The sequence below is a fragment of the Mus musculus genome, chromosome 11 (genome assembly GCF_000001635.26).
Source record: "Mus musculus strain C57BL/6J chromosome 11, GRCm38.p6 C57BL/6J".
Lineage (NCBI taxonomy): Eukaryota > Metazoa > Chordata > Mammalia > Rodentia > Muridae > Mus > Mus musculus.
In genome coordinates this window covers 106,256,102-106,272,999 of record NC_000077.6, presented here as the reverse complement: position 1 = coordinate 106,272,999, position 16,898 = coordinate 106,256,102, and the positions used below count along the sequence as shown (strand labels likewise).

General features: G+C 50.7%; 2 protein-coding genes and 1 non-coding gene across 5 annotated transcripts; 1 reads left to right on the top strand and 2 right to left on the bottom strand.

Annotated features, from left to right (window-relative positions):
- Window position 1: 1 nt before the first annotated feature.
- Window positions 2-9,829, top strand: Smarcd2 (SWI/SNF related, matrix associated, actin dependent regulator of chromatin, subfamily d, member 2). 3 transcript variants are annotated; one of them, XM_006534552.4, is made up of 13 exons: window positions 2-567; window positions 5,482-5,666; window positions 5,820-5,862; window positions 5,987-6,109; window positions 6,308-6,463; window positions 7,017-7,112; window positions 7,239-7,340; window positions 7,656-7,817; window positions 7,963-8,060; window positions 8,193-8,328; window positions 8,445-8,567; window positions 8,704-8,805; window positions 8,881-9,820. In XM_006534552.4, the coding sequence occupies exons 1-13, from the start codon at window positions 292-294 to the stop codon at window positions 8,932-8,934; spliced, it is 1,656 nt and encodes a 551-aa protein (XP_006534615.2). In that variant the 5' UTR covers window positions 2-291; the 3' UTR covers window positions 8,935-9,820. The 3 variants fall into 3 exon arrangements, with proteins under 3 accessions (XP_006534615.2, NP_001123659.1, NP_114084.2); NM_001130187.1 differs by having other exon boundaries at window positions 28-507; window positions 8,881-9,829; NM_031878.2 differs by lacking the exon at window positions 2-567 and having other exon boundaries at window positions 5,368-5,666; window positions 8,881-9,829.
- A 58-nt stretch (window positions 9,830-9,887) lies between these two features.
- On the bottom strand, window positions 9,888-16,815 carry Psmc5 (protease (prosome, macropain) 26S subunit, ATPase 5). The gene is made up of 11 exons (NM_008950.1): window positions 16,786-16,815; window positions 16,081-16,152; window positions 12,078-12,147; window positions 11,718-11,815; window positions 11,290-11,577; window positions 10,968-11,094; window positions 10,692-10,882; window positions 10,498-10,596; window positions 10,309-10,419; window positions 10,117-10,203; window positions 9,888-9,991 (listed from the first exon to the last, which is right to left on the bottom strand). Exons 1-11 carry the CDS (start codon window positions 16,807-16,809, stop codon window positions 9,938-9,940), a joined length of 1,221 nt encoding a protein of 406 aa, NP_032976.1. The 5' UTR covers window positions 16,810-16,815; the 3' UTR covers window positions 9,888-9,937.
- On the bottom strand, window positions 12,687-12,794 carry Gm23645. The gene has a single exon (XR_003949873.1). It is a non-coding gene; the product is annotated as a U6 spliceosomal RNA (small nuclear RNA).
- Window positions 16,816-16,898: the final 83 nt, after the last annotated feature.

Genomic DNA, 16,898 nt, shown 5'->3' with positions numbered 1-16,898 from the left:
GTTCGTAACCGCCTCTGGGTAACTGGACTCCGGCGATCAAACCTCCGGAGGCCGGGAGAGGCCTGCGGGCTCGCGGCACATCCCGGATCTGGAGTATCCCTGGCAGGAGCGGAGTCAGAGGGGCCGCGGGATCCTAAAGCCGGGCTGCAAAGAACTTGCGAACTTGGAGTAGAAGATCCCGGAACCCGGTAGTAAAATCGGGAAGTCCCGGATCGCGGAACGTAGCTCGCGGAGCGGACTCAACACGGAGACCGGAGGCCGGATCGCTGCACCGCGGGACGGGACAGAGTGATGTCCGGCCGTGGCGCGGGCGGGTTCCCGCTGCCTCCGCTGAGCCCCGGCGGCGGCGCCGTTGCCGCGGCCCTTGGTGCGCCGCCTCCGCCTGCGGGACCCGGAATGCTGCCCAGCCCGGCGCTCAGGGGCCCGGGGCCTTCTGGAGGCATGGGGGTACCGGGGGCCGCCGCCTTCCGCCCCATGGGCCCCGCTGGCCCCGCGGCGCAGTACCAGGTGAGGAGGGCAGGCGAGCGGCGCCGCGAGGGCGCTGTGTCGGTCTCCCTGGGGCCTCAGGTGAGGACAGGCGGCCCAGGGGACACTGCAGGAGGAACTGTCGAGGGCTGGTGGCGGGCAGGCCAGAGTCCCTTGGTTAGTGGCTCGGGGTTGGAGGCAGTGTTGGGGAAAGGGTGAAAGCCCTCTGCGGTGGAGGGCTTGAGCAGTTAGAGGAGTCCCGGGGCTTCTTGGCTCCGAGTAACTTAGAGATGGAGGCTTCGTGAGATCTAGAGAATTGTGGGCAATCAGGTTGAAAGTGTAAGACAGGTCCCGGAGTGGAGGTGAGGGAGTGACCCGGGATGTGGTGAGGAAAATTTGGAAGAGGGTCGTTAGTGAGAAAACAGGGTTACTCTTTCTTTGGCCTCGGTCCCACTGCATCTCTGCCTTGGCTTTCTTTCTTTCTTTTTTTTTTTTTTTTTCTTCCTAGTTGGGAACTGGCAGAGCGTTAGTATGTCTGAGATGGCTCCCAGCTGCTCAAGTTGAGGAGGAAGGAAGCCAGGCTTCCTACGAAATGGGAGACTAAAGAGATTGGGCCCAGATAACTCCAGGATAGATTAGAAATAGCTGTGTCCAGGTCTGAAGAAGGCCCGATCCCATTAACAGACCATTCAAGATATCCTCTGTACGGGGCTTTCCTTCTTGATGCCAGTGTCCAGTAAAGTTTGGAGGAGCAGGGAGGCTTTGTGGAGTCCTGCTGGTCTTGGGCTGCACAGGGTACTGCCCTGACCCTTCTGTCTTGGCAGAGAGCTGTCTCAGGTTGCAGCATCAAAGGCCATTGACAAGCAGAGACAGGACCCGTGGTCAGTGCATTGGGAACTCAGCCTGATTCTGCATGTGGCGCTCCTCATTCCCCAGAGCTCTGGTTCAAGTGGCTCCAGAATGTTTGGGAATTTTGTTTTGCTTTTGCATTTTGGTGCTGAGCATGGAATCCAGGCAGGGCTTTGCACGTGGCAGACGATTGCTGTATCAGGGAGCTGCACCTCCTTTCCTGGGGATTGTGCCCATCCTTCTCCCACATCCTTGTCACTTTTGTTACTTGCTTTTTGATACAGGGTCTCATATAGTCCAGGCTGGCTGTGTAGCCAAAGCCCACCTTGAACTCTTTTCTCTCAAGTGTCTGGCATTACAGTCACACACTATCACGCCCAACCTCTCTTTCCTTATCCCTCAGGTTCCTGACAAGGCCATATGTCTCTCAACCTATGTGCCAGAGAGGTGAGAGGTGTGCACTGTAGCTTGCTCTGTCCCCTGCTGGTGTCTCTAGGTAGAAGTCTCAGAAATAGATCTTCATGATGTATGCATATTCCACCCAGGAATCAGATTTCTTTTTTTTTTTTTAAAGATTCATTTATTTATTATATGTAAGCACACTGTGGCTGTCTTCAGACACACCAGAAGAGGGCATCGGATTTCGTTACAGATGGTTGTGAGCCACCATGTGGTTGCTGGGATTTGAACTCGGGACCTTTGGAAGAGCAGTCGGCGCTCTTAATCACTGAGCCATCTCTCCAGCCCAGGAATCAGATACCCAGGAGATACCTAACTGGGGGTCGGAGTGGGGATAAGTGACCCCCTTCATTTCAACTCCTATCTAAAAAGAAAATGACGAGTTTGGGTATAAACAGAGATAGACGTGGTTCCAAGGATACTAGCGGGGTTTATCTTTCCCATGTGGCTTTCTTTGGAGATTCATGGGCCTAGTATATCACTGATGAGTCTCTGCGTCAGCCCTTGGCTCTGCTTGTTTAGAGCTGGTCTGGAAGCTTCCTACAGGCACTGGGGATGTCTGTTTGGTTGGTTGGTTTTCCAAGTCTCTCTATATAGTCCTGGCTGTCCTGTAACTCACTATGTAGACCCATTTCCTTGGAAAGCAGCTGATAGAGAACATGCCATTGGGAAAGCCCCTGTTGAAGACTGGAAGATGGATTCCTGCATATTTTGTAGAGTAGCCTTGGGTCTATGCTGAGGCCAGGCTGGCCAGCCAAATGGCTGCGGCTGCTAGTTGTGAGAAAGGAGATAGCCTTGAATCTGGGCATCCCATACCAACTATGTTTCCTCTCCCCCTCCTCCTCCTCCTCCTCTTCCTCCTCCTCCTCCTCCTCTTCTTCTTCCTCTTCCTCCTCCAGGGAAAGGCAGGGGAAAGGAGGGAAGGAGAACCCAGTTAGCATTGGTTGAGTTTGAAGGAGATCCCGCTTGCTTCTTCCCATGTCCAACTTCCAGCAAGTCTTGGGATCTGAGGCCAGAGGGGCTCCTGGTTAGAGTTCTTGGGGTGAGCAGACTTGTGTGCTCAAGATGAGCATATTGGGGAGCCTGCTGAAGTAAATTGATAGCCCACCTAACTCTAGAGGCTTTTTCTAGTTTTGGAGTATAGTTACCCTGAAGAGCTTAACAAAACCTAGTGTGCATTATTGCAGGGTTCACTCAGCTCAGAGTTTAAAATACCTCTGTTCATAGGGTCAGGGTATGTCCTCCAAATGAGGCTCTTAGGTTCAGGCAGCTATCAGAAGGACCAGGGCTACAGATTTGGAGGAGAGCAGAGCATGTTTTGTTTTGTTTTGTTTTGTTTGTTTGTTTTTTTTATTTTTTTGTTTTTTGTTTTTTTTTGTTTTTGGTTTTTCGAGACAGGGTTTCTCTGTATAGCCCTGGCTGTCCTGGAACTCACTTTGTAGACCAGGCTGGCCTCGAACTCAGAAATCCGCCTGCCTCTGCTCCCGAGTGCTGGGATTAAAGGCGTGTACCACCATGCCCGGCAGAGCATGCTTACTTGAGCCCTACATTTTTTTTCTTTAAAAAAAAAAAAGATTTATTTATTTATTTATTTATTTATTTATTTATTTATTTATTTAATGTATATGAGTATGCTAGCTGTAGATGGTTGTGAGCCATTATGTAGTTGCTGGAACCCTACATTCTTAACCCAGAGATGGCAGAATCAGGCCTAGCCTACTAACCTTGTCTTGGTGGTTATAAAATCAAGCCTAGAATGTGGGGTTGGTGCTTGACCAAGTGGAAGTTACTGTATTCTGGTGTCCTGGGGATGTAAGCAGGCCTGCCTACCCCCATGGTGGAGCAGGCTGGCAGAGAGGCTGAGAATCTGTGGCGGTTGACTTTGTTTTGTTTCTAAGTAGGAGTTACTAGCTCTTCAAAGCCCAGGTGTAGAGCTTGACAAAGAGGAAACTAGGACTTGAATTGTGAGCAGCCTTCCCCTGAGGCTGTGGGTGAGCTAGGGGCCTGGAGCCTGAGCCCCAGAAGTCTAGAGCAGATGTCTGGGTGGGGCCTATCCCAGGCCTGCCTGGGCTGCCTTGCCTCAGGATTTCCTGGAGGGCTCAGCCGTACTACAGGTTTTATGAACCCCAGTGGAGAGCTTTTTGGGGGGAGGGCAGAGCACCGCAGATTATATCTGCAGTTACTCTAGGAAAACCTCAAGTCTGGAGTGATGATGGGGGTCTCAGGTTGTGGCCACCTGAGGTTTTTCTTCTGTCCCCTCCCCCCTTCTATAATCTCTTGCTCTGGCTTATTAGGGCAGAGAAACAGGCTGTCTTCTGCCTTTCAGCAGCATTGATGAATTTCTTCCTGATGAGGAGAGGCTGTGGCAGGACTCCCAAGGTCCCAGGGTCTCCCACTTTTAACTCCTCAGTTGCCACTGTCATCCTGCTCTGCTTCTGTCCCCTTTCCCTTGTCTCTGGGTCATGCGTCTGACTCCTTAATGCTAGATAAAGAAATTACAGGGACTCATCTCCAGGATGCTTGGGTGTGGGGGCTGGGGGGGGGGGTGTCTTTTAACTCAGTGTGAATCTCCACCCAGGCTGGCCCGGTTGTCTGGTTGTACTGATTGATTGCATAACCTGGGCCCCGGGGCCAGCCCTGTGAAGCTGCCAGGGACTGTGTGTGCAAGGCAGAGCTGCCAAACAGGCCTTTCAGGCAGCAGCTATGTGGATGAGCTGGGAGGTGGAGGGCTCCCAGGAAACGGCAGAAACCTGGGCCTTGGATGGGAAGTCAAGGCTGCTTGTGCCACCCAGACTGATGCTGCTGGTGACTCTGTATCCTTGCCTCCCAGGACCGTTGCATTCTGCGACTGGGGGTGGCACGGGTTAAGTTGAACCAGCAGCGGCCTGGCTGCCAGGTGGTGCAGAGACCATGGGCAGAGTCCAGATGTTTGCTGTTCCCATTCCCACAGGCCACCCAAGAACCATAATTTCTTTTTTTGAAAGTCTTTTGACATAGAGATAGGGGCATGGCAATAAGAAAGGAGGGGGAGGGTGGGGTGGGGGAGGGGACAATGGGTCCAGGTTGTGTTAGGGCCATAGGGACCATATGGTGACCAGATGGTGTCTGTACTCTCTTGAGGCCATCCCCACAAGTTGTGACATGGCCGAGCCATCCTATTGTACCTGCTCACCTGGGGTGCTGCGGCCTAATGGGCTTGCTATCCCTACTGCCTTTCTTCCCATCAGCCACCAGGCAGCAGACTTCACAGAGCCTCCTGGACTCCCCTGGGTTGCTATGCGTTGTCCTTGGTCTCCGGAGTAATGTTTTTCCTTCAGGATGGCGAAAGGAAGAAGGGGTCTCTAGTGGGCTATCTAAGGACTCTATAAATACCATGAAGCTGGCTGATCCCAGGGTGCAGGACATAGCATACTGGAGCTGGAAAGGTGTTGATTAGTACTAAAAAGTCCCTCAGGCCCTTCCTTCTGCAAGAGGTACACTCCTCCCCCTCCCACCCATGGACTCTGGCTGCCTCATTTGTTGGCAAGGCTGCCAGGGCGGTTGCAGGGGCGGGGCAGGTGTAGTTTACACGCTGGGCTCAGGCGCCTGTTCCCCTTTGTTCCTGGTCTCCCCATTTGAGAGAGAGAGAGAGAGATGGAGGGTATGGGCTATGGACCTCGGAGGGCTCCGCCACTGACCTGTGTCCCTCCACTGTTCCACTTTCCTCAGCGTCCTGGCATGTCACCAGGAAGCAGGATGCCCATGGCTGGCTTGCAGGTGGGACCTCCTGCCGGTTCCCCATTTGGCACAGCTGCTCCGCTCCGACCTGGCATGCCACCTACCATGATGGATCCATTCCGAAAACGCCTGCTTGTGCCTCAGGCCCAGCCCCCGATGCCTGCCCAGCGCCGAGGGTAAGCCTATTTCTCATACCTTGCCTATCTTGTCTTGGGTGTTAAGTTTCTCTATCTTGACCACAAGGAGGCTCTTGGCCATTTGGGAGAGGGTTTTGAAGATCGTGAGTTTGGACTGTTAACCTCTTAAATGGGTTTCTGTTTTCCTACTAGGTTAAAGAGGAGGAAGATGGCAGATAAGGTTCTACCTCAGCGAGTGAGTGTGTTGGGAGGCCTGCCCAGGTCTGGCTGGCCAGGGTGGGAGTCCTGGAGTGGAGAAGGAGGGGAGGATGGTAGAACTAGAGCTGGTAAAACAAGCCATCGGATTTCTCAACCTGCAGATCCGGGAGCTTGTCCCAGAGTCTCAGGCATACATGGATCTTTTAGCTTTCGAGAGGAAGCTGGACCAGACCATCGCTCGCAAGCGGATGGAGATTCAAGAGGCCATCAAGAAGCCTCTGACGGTATATACTACCCCAAGTTCTCCCAAACTGTTTTCCTTCCTGGACTTGTTCTCTAGGGATGAGCTTGGGCTTGAGCAGTACTCACACAGGGAGCTGTCCACCAGTAGAGCGCACACTCACTTTAGCGTGCTTTGAAATGGTGTCTTGCTACATATGGCTACTCACTCAGTCCTCCTGCCTCTTGTTCTTCCTTTTCAGCAAAAGCGAAAACTTCGGATCTATATTTCCAATACATTCAGCCCCAGCAAGGCGGATGGAGATAATGCGGGAACTGCGGGGACCCCTGGGGGAACCCCGGCAGCAGACAAGGTGGCCTCCTGGGAGCTTCGAGTAGAGGGGAAACTGCTGGATGATGTGAGTTGGAAGGGGAGAAGGCCTGTGTGAACTTAGACTGAGAACAGATGTGAGCGTTCTTTCAGAAGTCCTAGCCTAGGGAAAGGGTTTAATCTATCCAGTTAACAGCTTAGACTTGGTGGGGTGGTTGTTTCTATGCCTCACACATATTATACTAGTCTAGAGTGAACATCTGTAGTTACTACAGTTTTCTTATAGATGGCAGTCAGATGTGTCTGATTCACTTCCTCATTGGTTGGCAGTGGGGCTCATGAAGTACCCTTTTCCTGTCACTTTGCTCAAATTTTGAATGCTACTTCAGGGCCCAAGACTGGACCTTGAGCTTCATGATTGATAAATTCAGCAGCACACCCATCTTTTGTTTGTTTGTTTGTTTTTCGAGACAGGGTTTTTCTGTATAGCCCTGGCTGTCCTGGAACTCACTCTGTAGACCAGGCTGGCCTCGAACTCAGAAATCTGCCTGCCTCTGCCTCCCAAGTGCTGGGATCAAAGGTGTGCGCCACCACGCCCGGCTGCAGCACACCCATCTTATGTAGTGCTTTTCCACTCCCAGCCTAGCAAACAGAAGAGGAAGTTCTCATCATTCTTTAAGAGCCTTGTGATTGAGTTGGACAAGGAACTCTATGGGCCGGACAACCATCTGGTGGAGGTAAGAATGGTTCTGGAGCCTGGGAGGGACAAGCTGCCAGGGGATACAGAGCAGACCATCAGTGTGCTGGTAGAGTGCTGTAACCTATCTGCTAGTGATGAACTCTGCTGTTCTCTTGCCCGACAGTGGCATCGGATGCCCACCACACAGGAAACAGATGGCTTTCAGGTGAAACGGCCAGGAGATCTCAATGTCAAGTGCACCCTTCTGCTCATGCTGGATCATCAGGTGACAGTTGTCTAGGCTCACAAATGAGGCCACAGGTTTCAGGCAGGGAAGGGGTGCAGGGTCCTTTTAACTCAGCAGTTCTTAACCTGTGGGTCATGACCCTTTGGGGGAGGATGTCAAGTGACCATTTTACAGGGGTCATCTAAGACCATTGGGACACAGATATTTACAATTCATAACAGTAGCAAAATTAGAGTTATGTAGTAAGAAAATGATTTTATGGTATGGTTGGGAAGGTTAAGAACCACCGTTCTAACCCCTTCAGATGCTGTTTCCGCACAAGAATCTTTGTTGACTCCTTCTGTCCATTCCCAGCCTCCTCAGTATAAACTGGACCCCCGCCTGGCGAGGTTGCTGGGAGTGCACACACAGACCAGGGCGGCAATCATGCAGGCACTGTGGCTTTACATCAAACACAACCAGCTGCAGGACGGCCATGAGCGCGAGTACATCAACTGCAATCGTTACTTCCGCCAGGTCAGCTGGAATTACCCGCTTCTTCTCAGCCCTTGGCTCAGCTGCCCTGGAACCCTAGTGCTTTGACTGCTGTCTCCTGGCCCTGGAATAGTCAGCTCCCCGGGCCCTCAGGCTGATATCACCGTGCCTTTGATGCTCTTTCCAGATCTTCAGTTGTGGCCGACTCCGTTTCTCCGAGATTCCCATGAAGCTGGCTGGATTGCTGCAGCATCCAGACCCCATTGTTATTAATCATGTCATTAGGTAAATAGAAGGAAGAGAAATGAGATGGCTCTTGGAAAACAGAATTCACCCTGAAACCTTACTCATAGGATAGACGTGGTGGTTGGGATGAAGATAGCCATGTTTTTCCATGCTTTTCTGTGCTGCCTGCAGTGTGGATCCTAATGACCAAAAGAAGACAGCCTGCTATGACATTGATGTAGAGGTTGATGACCCACTGAAGGCCCAGATGAGCAACTTCCTGGCCTCTACCACCAACCAGCAGGAGATTGCTTCTCTTGACGTCAAGGTGAGTCCTTTGGGGCCAGGGTGAGGGTGAGTTGGTCTGTTCCTTTCACCCAGCACACTGACAGGACCTCAGACCCTAGAGCTGGAGCACATTTGACACAGACACCCCTTCTCCAGATCCATGAGACCATTGAGTCCATCAACCAGCTAAAGACCCAGAGGGATTTCATGCTCAGCTTTAGCACCGAGCCCCAGGACTTCATCCAGGAGTGGCTCCGTTCCCAACGCCGAGACCTCAAGGTATACTTCTTGTTTTTTGAAGGGTATTCCATGGAACATAGTGGGTAAAAGTTTTTCTACCCCATGTCTCAGGTAGACTGACCGAGGCAGGGGTGGGAATCGTGCCACACACACCTTAACCCCTCGTTCTTCACAGATCATCACAGATGTGATTGGAAACCCTGAGGAGGAGAGACGAGCTGCTTTCTACCACCAGCCCTGGGCTCAGGAAGCAGTGGGGAGGCACATCTTTGCCAAGGTGAGGCTTTGCCATTTTGGCCTCCGCTTTTCTTGAGAAGCTGAAGCCTGAGGCTTGCTTTGTCGTCTTCTTCAGGTGCAGCAGCGAAGGCAGGAACTGGAACAGGTGCTGGGAATTCGCCTGACCTAACTGCTCAGGGATTGCCTCCTTCCTTCCTCCCCTGCCCTGGATGGAACCTGGCAAGAGCCCGTCCTCTGGGTTCTGGCTTGGGCTGCAGACATGTAGGATGGAGTGAGGTGTGTTTCCTGTCACCCTCCACTCCCCAGCTTTAGTTTCATAAATGTAGTTTTAGATCCCTCACTGCTTGGTTCCCAAAGCCTTATTACTGACCTTTTAGCGCTGGCTTTAATTGGGTTTGCAATGAGCGGCCTCAGCCCCCTGCAGGCAGGCAGGCCTGAGTAGGAGGCTGGAGGCTGTGCTTTAACTTTGTACCAGACATTTCCAAACCAAAGGCTGCTGGGTTTGCATGTTTACAGGCTCCACCCTAGGGCCAGTGCCAGAGCTGGCTTTGGGGAGCTGGGCAAGGAAGAGAAGGCCCTAGACTCTTCCTGGCCTTTCTAACCAAAGTTTTTTGCCATTCCTACAAGCCCAGTCTTGCTGCTGGTTTGTCCTTCTTTTTGGGTATTTGCACTATTTGGGGAGCAGGTTTTTCTATGTGGGAGCCACTTTTTTGTACAGAGGTAATGGGGTTTTTCAGGGAGCCCACTTGGTGCCTCCTTCTTCCTTTCTTTTCTTAATCTATGCAAGCGGCTGCAGCCGCCATCATCTCCTGGTATGCCACAAGGCTGCCCACCCATAGCTGCTTGGGCAGGGGGAGGTGGAATCTCCTGAGAGTGGCAATGCCAGTTCTCTAACCCAGTTACAGCAGGGGTGTGTGTGCGTGCGTGCGTGCGTGCTGCAGGGGAAGGGGAAAGCTGGAGGACTGCTGTTACCTTTTGCAGTCGGTCTTAAAGAGGATGGGCCTAAGGCTTGGCAAACTTGGAAAATTCCAAATAAATCTTTTTGTTTATTGGTGGTGCCCAGACCTGGTCATTGAACAGTGCAACCGCGTATTAACAAACTGGAGTTGTAGTGTTTATCATCACACAGACCTTTATTGGTTGGGGGGGGGGAGCACACAAAGGACACAGCCTCACTTCCATAGCTTCTTGATGGACATGTTTTTCTCACTATCCTTTTGCATGACCTGGAGAGGGAGAGAGAAGAGAGTGCATATACACGGGTGAGCAGGGATTTAGGAACTGTGAACACAAGCGTGACCCCTGCTCCAGAGCCACCACAGCAAAGGCAGACAAGTGGAGGCACATATACCTTAGCTACTGCCATCTCAAAGTCCTCCTGAGTGACGTGGACACGCCGTTCCCGCAGGGCGTACATGCCAGCTTCTGTGCACACACCCTAGGTGGACAGAGAAGCTCAGACCCTGCTGCTGGAGCCCCTTAGCCCTGAGTTGGCTCTTAAGGCTTCCTGCTATTGCCCTGCTCCCCTGAAGCCTCCAGTTACCTTCACTTCAGCCCCTGAAGCTCCCGGCATCAACTCAGCAATTTTCCTCAGGTTGATCCCCCTGGTCAAGTTCATTTTCCGAGAGTGGATTTTCAAAATGTCCAGCCGGGCCTAGGGATAAGAGAAGAAAGCCCTAAGCCCTGCACTGTCTCCATAGCCAGAGCTCCTCCAGGCACCTCCAGCACAGACCTCCTCGTTGGGGGGTGGGAATTCAATTTTTCTGTCAATCCTCCCAGGACGAAGCAGGGCAGAGTCCAGGATATCAATCCTATTAGTAGCCATGATAACCTGGGAAAAGAAGGAGTGGGATCAGCTACACAGCTCGTAGGCCTGCATCCGCCTCACACCTTTCGCTGGCTTGTCTAAGGCTTATACCATCTCACCTTGATATTCTTGGTGGCCTCAAAGCCATCCAGCTGATTGAGCAGTTCCAGCATCGTGCGCTGTACCTCACTGTCGCCTCCAGAGCCCCCCTCCAGCCGTGAGGAGCCAATAGAGTCAATCTCGTCCATGAAGATGATGGATGGAGCATGTTCTCGGGCCATGACAAACAGCTCCCTCACCATTCTTGCCCCTATGCAAAGGCCAACCCGGCATTAGAGCTATGTGCACCCCACCATCTACCCTTCCACTCACTCCTCACAGTCTTAGCCAGTTACCTTCCCCGATGAATTTCTGTACCAGTTCAGAGCCAGAGACACGAATAAAGGTACAGTCTGTATGATGAGCCACAGCGCGGGCCAACAATGTCTTCCCAGTGCCTGGGGGTCCGTAGAGCAGGACTCCCTAGAGGGAGAGTATACATTACACTCAGGGGAAAAGGGCAACTCTCTTACGGAACATGCCCACGTGAGGGCTTTGTGTTGGATCCTTGCTTGAGGTGAGGGAGATGCCTCTCCTGGACTGTGTATTCAAACTAGCTTACTGCTCTGGAAACCTTGTTGCTGGCTGTGGTCAGTGTGAGGCTAAAGCTGACGGTACCTTTGGCTGTGCGATGCCCAGTGCTTCAAAGAGCTCGGGGTGCTTCACGGGCAGCTCGATCACTTCTTTAATCTCCTTGATCTGCTTGTCCAGGCCGCCAATCATCTCGTAGGTTGAGTCTGGCACCTTCTCCACCATCATTAGTGACACCAAAGGGTCCACCTTGTTAGGTAAGATCTTATGCAGAGTGTAGCTGTCATTTCTTAGAGCGACCCGACAATTGGGCGTCACATCGTTGATATCAATGTTCTTGTCCACATCAACAACAAATTTGCCCTCAGGATGGACCTGAGAAAATAATAATGGGCTATGATCTCCCTCGGTGGTCAGCATAGCCACCCCAACCAGGATTCCCGCAGGGAAGCTTGGGGGCAGTGTGACAGGGAGGGAGCACTAGGAGCCTGGCCGCGGCGGCATGCTGCTTTTACCTTGACCAATACTTTTTTCTTATCCATGGCCCTCACGACTTCTCCAACGTAGGAGCCCTGTTCCTGCAACAGCTGCAGCTCCTCCCGCAACAGGCGAACTAAAAACAACAACCACCCCCAAACCATTAAAGAAACATCAGCCACCGAAGGACCATTTTTTTAACACTTGGAAGGGATGAAAGAACTTAAGACTTGAAAAGGGCTTCCAGCAGGGCTTTGAAGAGATGTGCACGGGAAACAGCCACAGACAACAGTGAGACTACACTGTCGACTGAGAGGAGACTGAGCGCTGCACAAAGATGGGGACACCTAAACCCTGCCTCAAACCAACATTGACTTTTCTATCTTCTCCCCTCTCACCTTTTGCATTCAGCTCATTCCTCTGTGCCTGCAGTCTACGGAGATTCTGGCTCTTATCATTTACAATCAACTGTGGAGACAAGAGACAACCCCATTACTCAAGGTCAAAGCCTGTAGGAAACTGGATCTTGGCTGAGACTCTCTTTCTCCAACTCCCCACCTCCCCCCACCCCCAGACAGGGTTTCCCTGTGTAGCCCTGGCTGTCCTGGAACTCACTCTTCGGCCTCTATCTCCCAATTGCTGGGATTAAAGGCGTGCACCCCACTGCTCGGCTTGGCTGAGACTTTTTTTTTTAAATTAACTGTTTTATGGTTTAAGAGGGTTAGATTTCATGATAGCAAAACAAAGGCATAGGGGTAGAAACAGCTGACCAGTAACATCTTTTTTTTTTTTTTAACTTTTTCCAATTTTTTATTAGGTATTTCCTTCATTTACATTTCAAATGCTATCCTGTAAGTCCCCTATGCCCTCCCCCTACCCTGTTCCCCTACCCACCCACTTCCACTTCTTGGCCCTGGTGTTCCCCTGTACTGAGGCATATAACGTTTGCAAGACCAAGGGGCCTCTCTTCCCAATGATGGCCGACTAGGCCATCTTCTGCTACATATAAAAATATGGAATGCTTCACGAATTTGTGTGTCATCCTTGTGCAGGGGTCATGCTAATCTTCTCTGCATCATTCCAATTTTTAGTGTATGTGCTGCCGAAGCGAGCACTTGGCTGAGACTTTTTTTTTTTTTTTTTGGTTTTTCAAGACAGGGTTTCTCTGTGTAGCCCTGGATGTCCTGGAACTCACTTTGTAGACCAGGCTGGCCTTGAACTCAGAAATCCGCCTGCCTCTGCCTCCCAAGTGTTGGGATTAAAGGCGTGCGCCACCACCCCCGGCTGCTGAGACTCTTAAAGGCAGGTTTAAGTTGCTTCTTTAGCTTCTCCAGCAGTATCTGAAGACCCTGTCCTCTCTAAGATTTCTTAACAAGAGAGACTGGAGAGATGGCTCAGTGGTTAAGAGCACTGACTGCTCTTCCAGAGGTCCTGAGTTCAATTCCCAGCAACCACATGGTGGCTCACAACCATCTGTAATGGGATCTGATGCCCTCTTCTGGTGTGTCTGAAGACAACTACAGTGTACTCATATAAATAAAATAAATTAATTAAAACAAAAAAAGGATTTCCTAATGAGCCCTAGGCAAGTATCACAAAAGGCCCACCACTACTGGTCCAGGAAGAACAAAATCTAATGGAGAGAAACTATTTTGCTCATAGGAGTAGCCTCTGGAGAGGTAACATGGTATGGTGGGAAGGTCCTGGAGTGAGAAGCCTGAGTTCTGGCCCAATTGCTGTGAGTTAAAGGGAAGTCAGTTCCAAGCTGCAAATCTTCTGAAGTATGTATATAGCCTGGAGTGACTGCAGAAACCAGGGAAGTGACACACAAACCATGGTGGGTGTGTGTGTGTGTGTGTGTGTGTGTGTGTGTGGATGTGTAACAGACGGGTGTAAGTGATTTGTAGGGAAAGTGAGAACGGGGGGAACTTTAATTAGAGAGCAGGAAGAAGAGAAATACAGGAGGAAAGAGCAAGGTGAGATAGTAAGGACGTTTGAAAGTCATCAAGGCATTACTATCTACATAATATATAATGCATATAAGCTGTGGATATACTTGTAGTTAAATGCAATTTTCCCATCTGGATTGATAATGCTCCATTCAGGACTGGTTAATAAAAACCCACCACGTCTGAGAAGCCACCTAAAACACAGGCAATTTCTATTGCTCGTGGTGCCCCCTCCTCCCGAGGAGTGAAGCACGACTCCATTGCTGAAGGCACCGTTCAACTTCACACACAGGACCCAGAGCACTTGATTTGGCTGCCTTTTCCCTAAGGCGCCACACAAGCTTCTCGGGGGCAGGAGGGGGGGGGGGGCGAGCAACCAACAGTTCTCTTCAGCTACGATGCCTATGAACCGCGATTACTGTGGTGGCGCCCAACAGTTCTCAAATTGGACTTGCAGCCTGCTTAACAGGAGGAAAACCACACCTGGTATTAGAAACATAGCCAACTACCCTGGGCTAGTTAAGTTATGGATCTTGGAGAACCTACAATCACCACTTTACCTGCATCATTCCTAACTGCAGTGCATTTACTATAGACAAATGTAGTTCTAATCCCTTCTCAAGAAACTTCTCTTGGCAGCAAACGGAGACAATTACAGACAACCACAACTGATCAAAATGTAGAGACCGAGACTCAGCAGTGCCGGGTCCCAACTGACGCACGTACAACGCAACCCCTACACCTAAGGCTCGGAGCTCCAAGATTCCAGGAGCCAGAGAGACAAAAGTCTGCTGGGAGACTGTCTCTTAGAAATGTCAGAGGCCACACTCATGAAATCTCATCAATATGGCTGCTTAAATTAAGTCCTGAGCATTGATGACACCAACGGGCTTGCTTGCTAACCCGGAGGGGAGAGGTTCATTCATGGCGCCTCAACCCTAGACAAAGAATTAAGGGCTCCTGAGGAATGCTAAGAGGACAACAGACTTCTCCAAGGAGGAACCCCCATTTGGTTATCCAATACCAAGTGAGCATATACATACAGGTAACATTATATAGACTGAACAGGTTGTATTTAAGTATTTAGGGTGGTGGTGGTGATAAGGATTTCAAAATATAAAATTAGGAAAAAACAAAACAAAAAAAAAAAAACCCAAAAATTAGGAAAAACAGTTAGTCTAATAGGTAGGCATGATGACACAGGCTCGTAATTCCAACCCTAATGAGGCTGAGGCTGGGAGCTGGAGAGTGTCAGACCAGTCTGGGCTATACAATGAGATTCTATTTTAACAAATCCATTAAATAAACAAAAATAAGACAAAGGCAAGACAACAGAAGACAGACAACAGCATCCACTCTCCTGCTTCATTTCAGACCCAGGAGGGATGAAATCACATAGAGAAGCATTAAAAAGGGATAAAAACCATACTGGGTGTGGAGGCTCATGCTTTTATCCCAGCACCTGGGAGGCAGGCGAATTCTGAGACTGAGTCCAGCCTGGTCTACATGGGGAGTTGTGGGTCAGTTGCGGGTACATGGTGAGACATTTGTCTAAAGAAGAAAAAGTAAACTAAACGGAAGAACTGCAAATGTGCCTGAGGTTCAGGCATTCTCTCTGCGGCTTCCCTCCCAAACCCATTCTCGCTCCCACTCCCACCTTTGGCCAGTGGTTCCTCTGTAGGTGGTTTTGTTTTCCAGACAGGGCTGTACGTAATCCAGACTGGCTTCAAACTCAAAACACTGCTCCTGCCTCGGCTCTGGAGTGGCAACCTTACAGGTGTAATATTTGACTCTTGGGCCCGGAGAGGTGGATAAATGAGCCAGCCGCTCCTCTAGAGAACCTGGGTTCGATTCCCAGCACCCACATGGCCGCTCACAACTTTCTATAACTCCACTTCTAGGGCATCCTACACTGTCTTCTGGCCTTCACAGGCAAATGTAGGGCACAGACATTGGATGCAAGCAAAACACCCAAACACATAAAACGAAAAACCTGGAAAAGCAAGCAAGCAAGCACACAAACAAAAAATCCTAACTAAACACTATTCCCATCAAAGAGATTATCAATCTACCTTACACAGCTTGGTACCTCCTGACTACAAAGGAGCTGGAGAGATGGCTCAGCAGTCAAGAGGGTTTCTTACTGCTTTTGCAGAGGGCCTGGGTTTAGTTCTCAGCACCTGTAGTAGCTCATAACTATTTGTACGTAACTCAAGTTTCAGGGGATCCACTGCCCTCTTCTGACTTGCACAGACATCTGTATATATGTGATACACATAAGCTTACGCAGGCATATATACATATACACATAAGAAACAGACAAGCAAAGAGCTGCAAACGAACAACATTGGAAAAGAACTCTTTGCTGCACTCCCAGTGGAAAAAGGACACAGAGAAATCTGCACCTACCAGCTCCCGTCCTCCACTAGCTCCCTTTGCTGTCTGTACTCACCTGGAGTTCTTCAATCTTGGACAGATAATATTGACGGAGTCCACTGCCTGCCTTCCCCTCTTCCAGTTCCATCTGAAGACAAGTGTAAGTGTTAAAAAAAAAAAAGAAGAAAAGAAAAGAAAAGAAAAAGAAAAGGCATAAAGTACTAAAGGGTAAAGCCAAAGTATTTTCGAGGCACTCTACCATATAGCTTAAGAAACAAGGTCAGGAAAATACCATTCCCTTTTCCTCAGAAACTGGTATCTCGATGGGCGAGGTCTGTGTGTTTGAACTTCGGAGGCTTAGTTCTTGGTTCTAAGCCTTCATTTCTGAATCCACTACAAGGATGCAATTACCGCCTACCTTCGAGGACTTTTAGGAGTCTCAAGGGGCCATATACCCACCGAGCGCACTGCCCTGTGGCTAGAGCTACACATCCCCAGGGTTTAACTACTACAGACAAAGGCAGAACAGAGGGACCAAGTCCAGGTCGAAGCCCAGGCCATTCCGGCTTGCCAGCTTCATTCAGTTTCCACCCACCCCTGTCCTGCTTTCCTCAGGGCGGCGCTGACACAGCAGATCCAGTCCCAGGCAGAGTCCGGTCTGACGTGATCCACCCACCCCTGATCCACTGGACCCTCTCGCTCGTGGCCACCCCTCACTTCAGATTTTGTGCACTCCACACTCAGCTTGGATGCCGCCCAGCCGCCGCGGCAGAATCCTTACCTGCTCTGGCCCATCAAGCGCCATCTTCCCTCTCTCGGCAGGGATCGCCGGCATCCAAGTCACTCTATCGCGCAGGCGCGGAGGCGAAAGCATGCGCCCTGGGTCACCACCGA

Excerpts from the sequence above, each read along its gene's own strand:
- Smarcd2 (XM_006534552.4), top strand. The coding sequence starts at position 292 with ATGTCCGGCCGTGGCGCGGGCGGGTTCCCGCTGCCTCCGCTGAGCCCC. Across the intron at positions 7,113-7,238 it reads CGGACAACCATCTGGTGGAG|TGGCATCGGATGCCCACCAC; the intron begins GTAAGAATGGTT and ends CTTGCCCGACAG. Across the intron at positions 8,806-8,880 it reads GGAGGCACATCTTTGCCAAG|GTGCAGCAGCGAAGGCAGGA; the intron begins GTGAGGCTTTGC and ends CGTCTTCTTCAG.
- Psmc5 (NM_008950.1), bottom strand. The coding sequence starts at position 16,809 with ATGGCGCTTGATGGGCCAGAGCAG. Across the intron at positions 10,883-10,967 it reads ACAGAAATTCATCGGGGAAG|GGGCAAGAATGGTGAGGGAG; the intron begins GTAACTGGCTAA and ends GCCTTTGCATAG. Across the intron at positions 9,992-10,116 it reads TTGAGATGGCAGTAGCTAAG|GTCATGCAAAAGGATAGTGA; the intron begins GTATATGTGCCT and ends CTCCCTCTCCAG.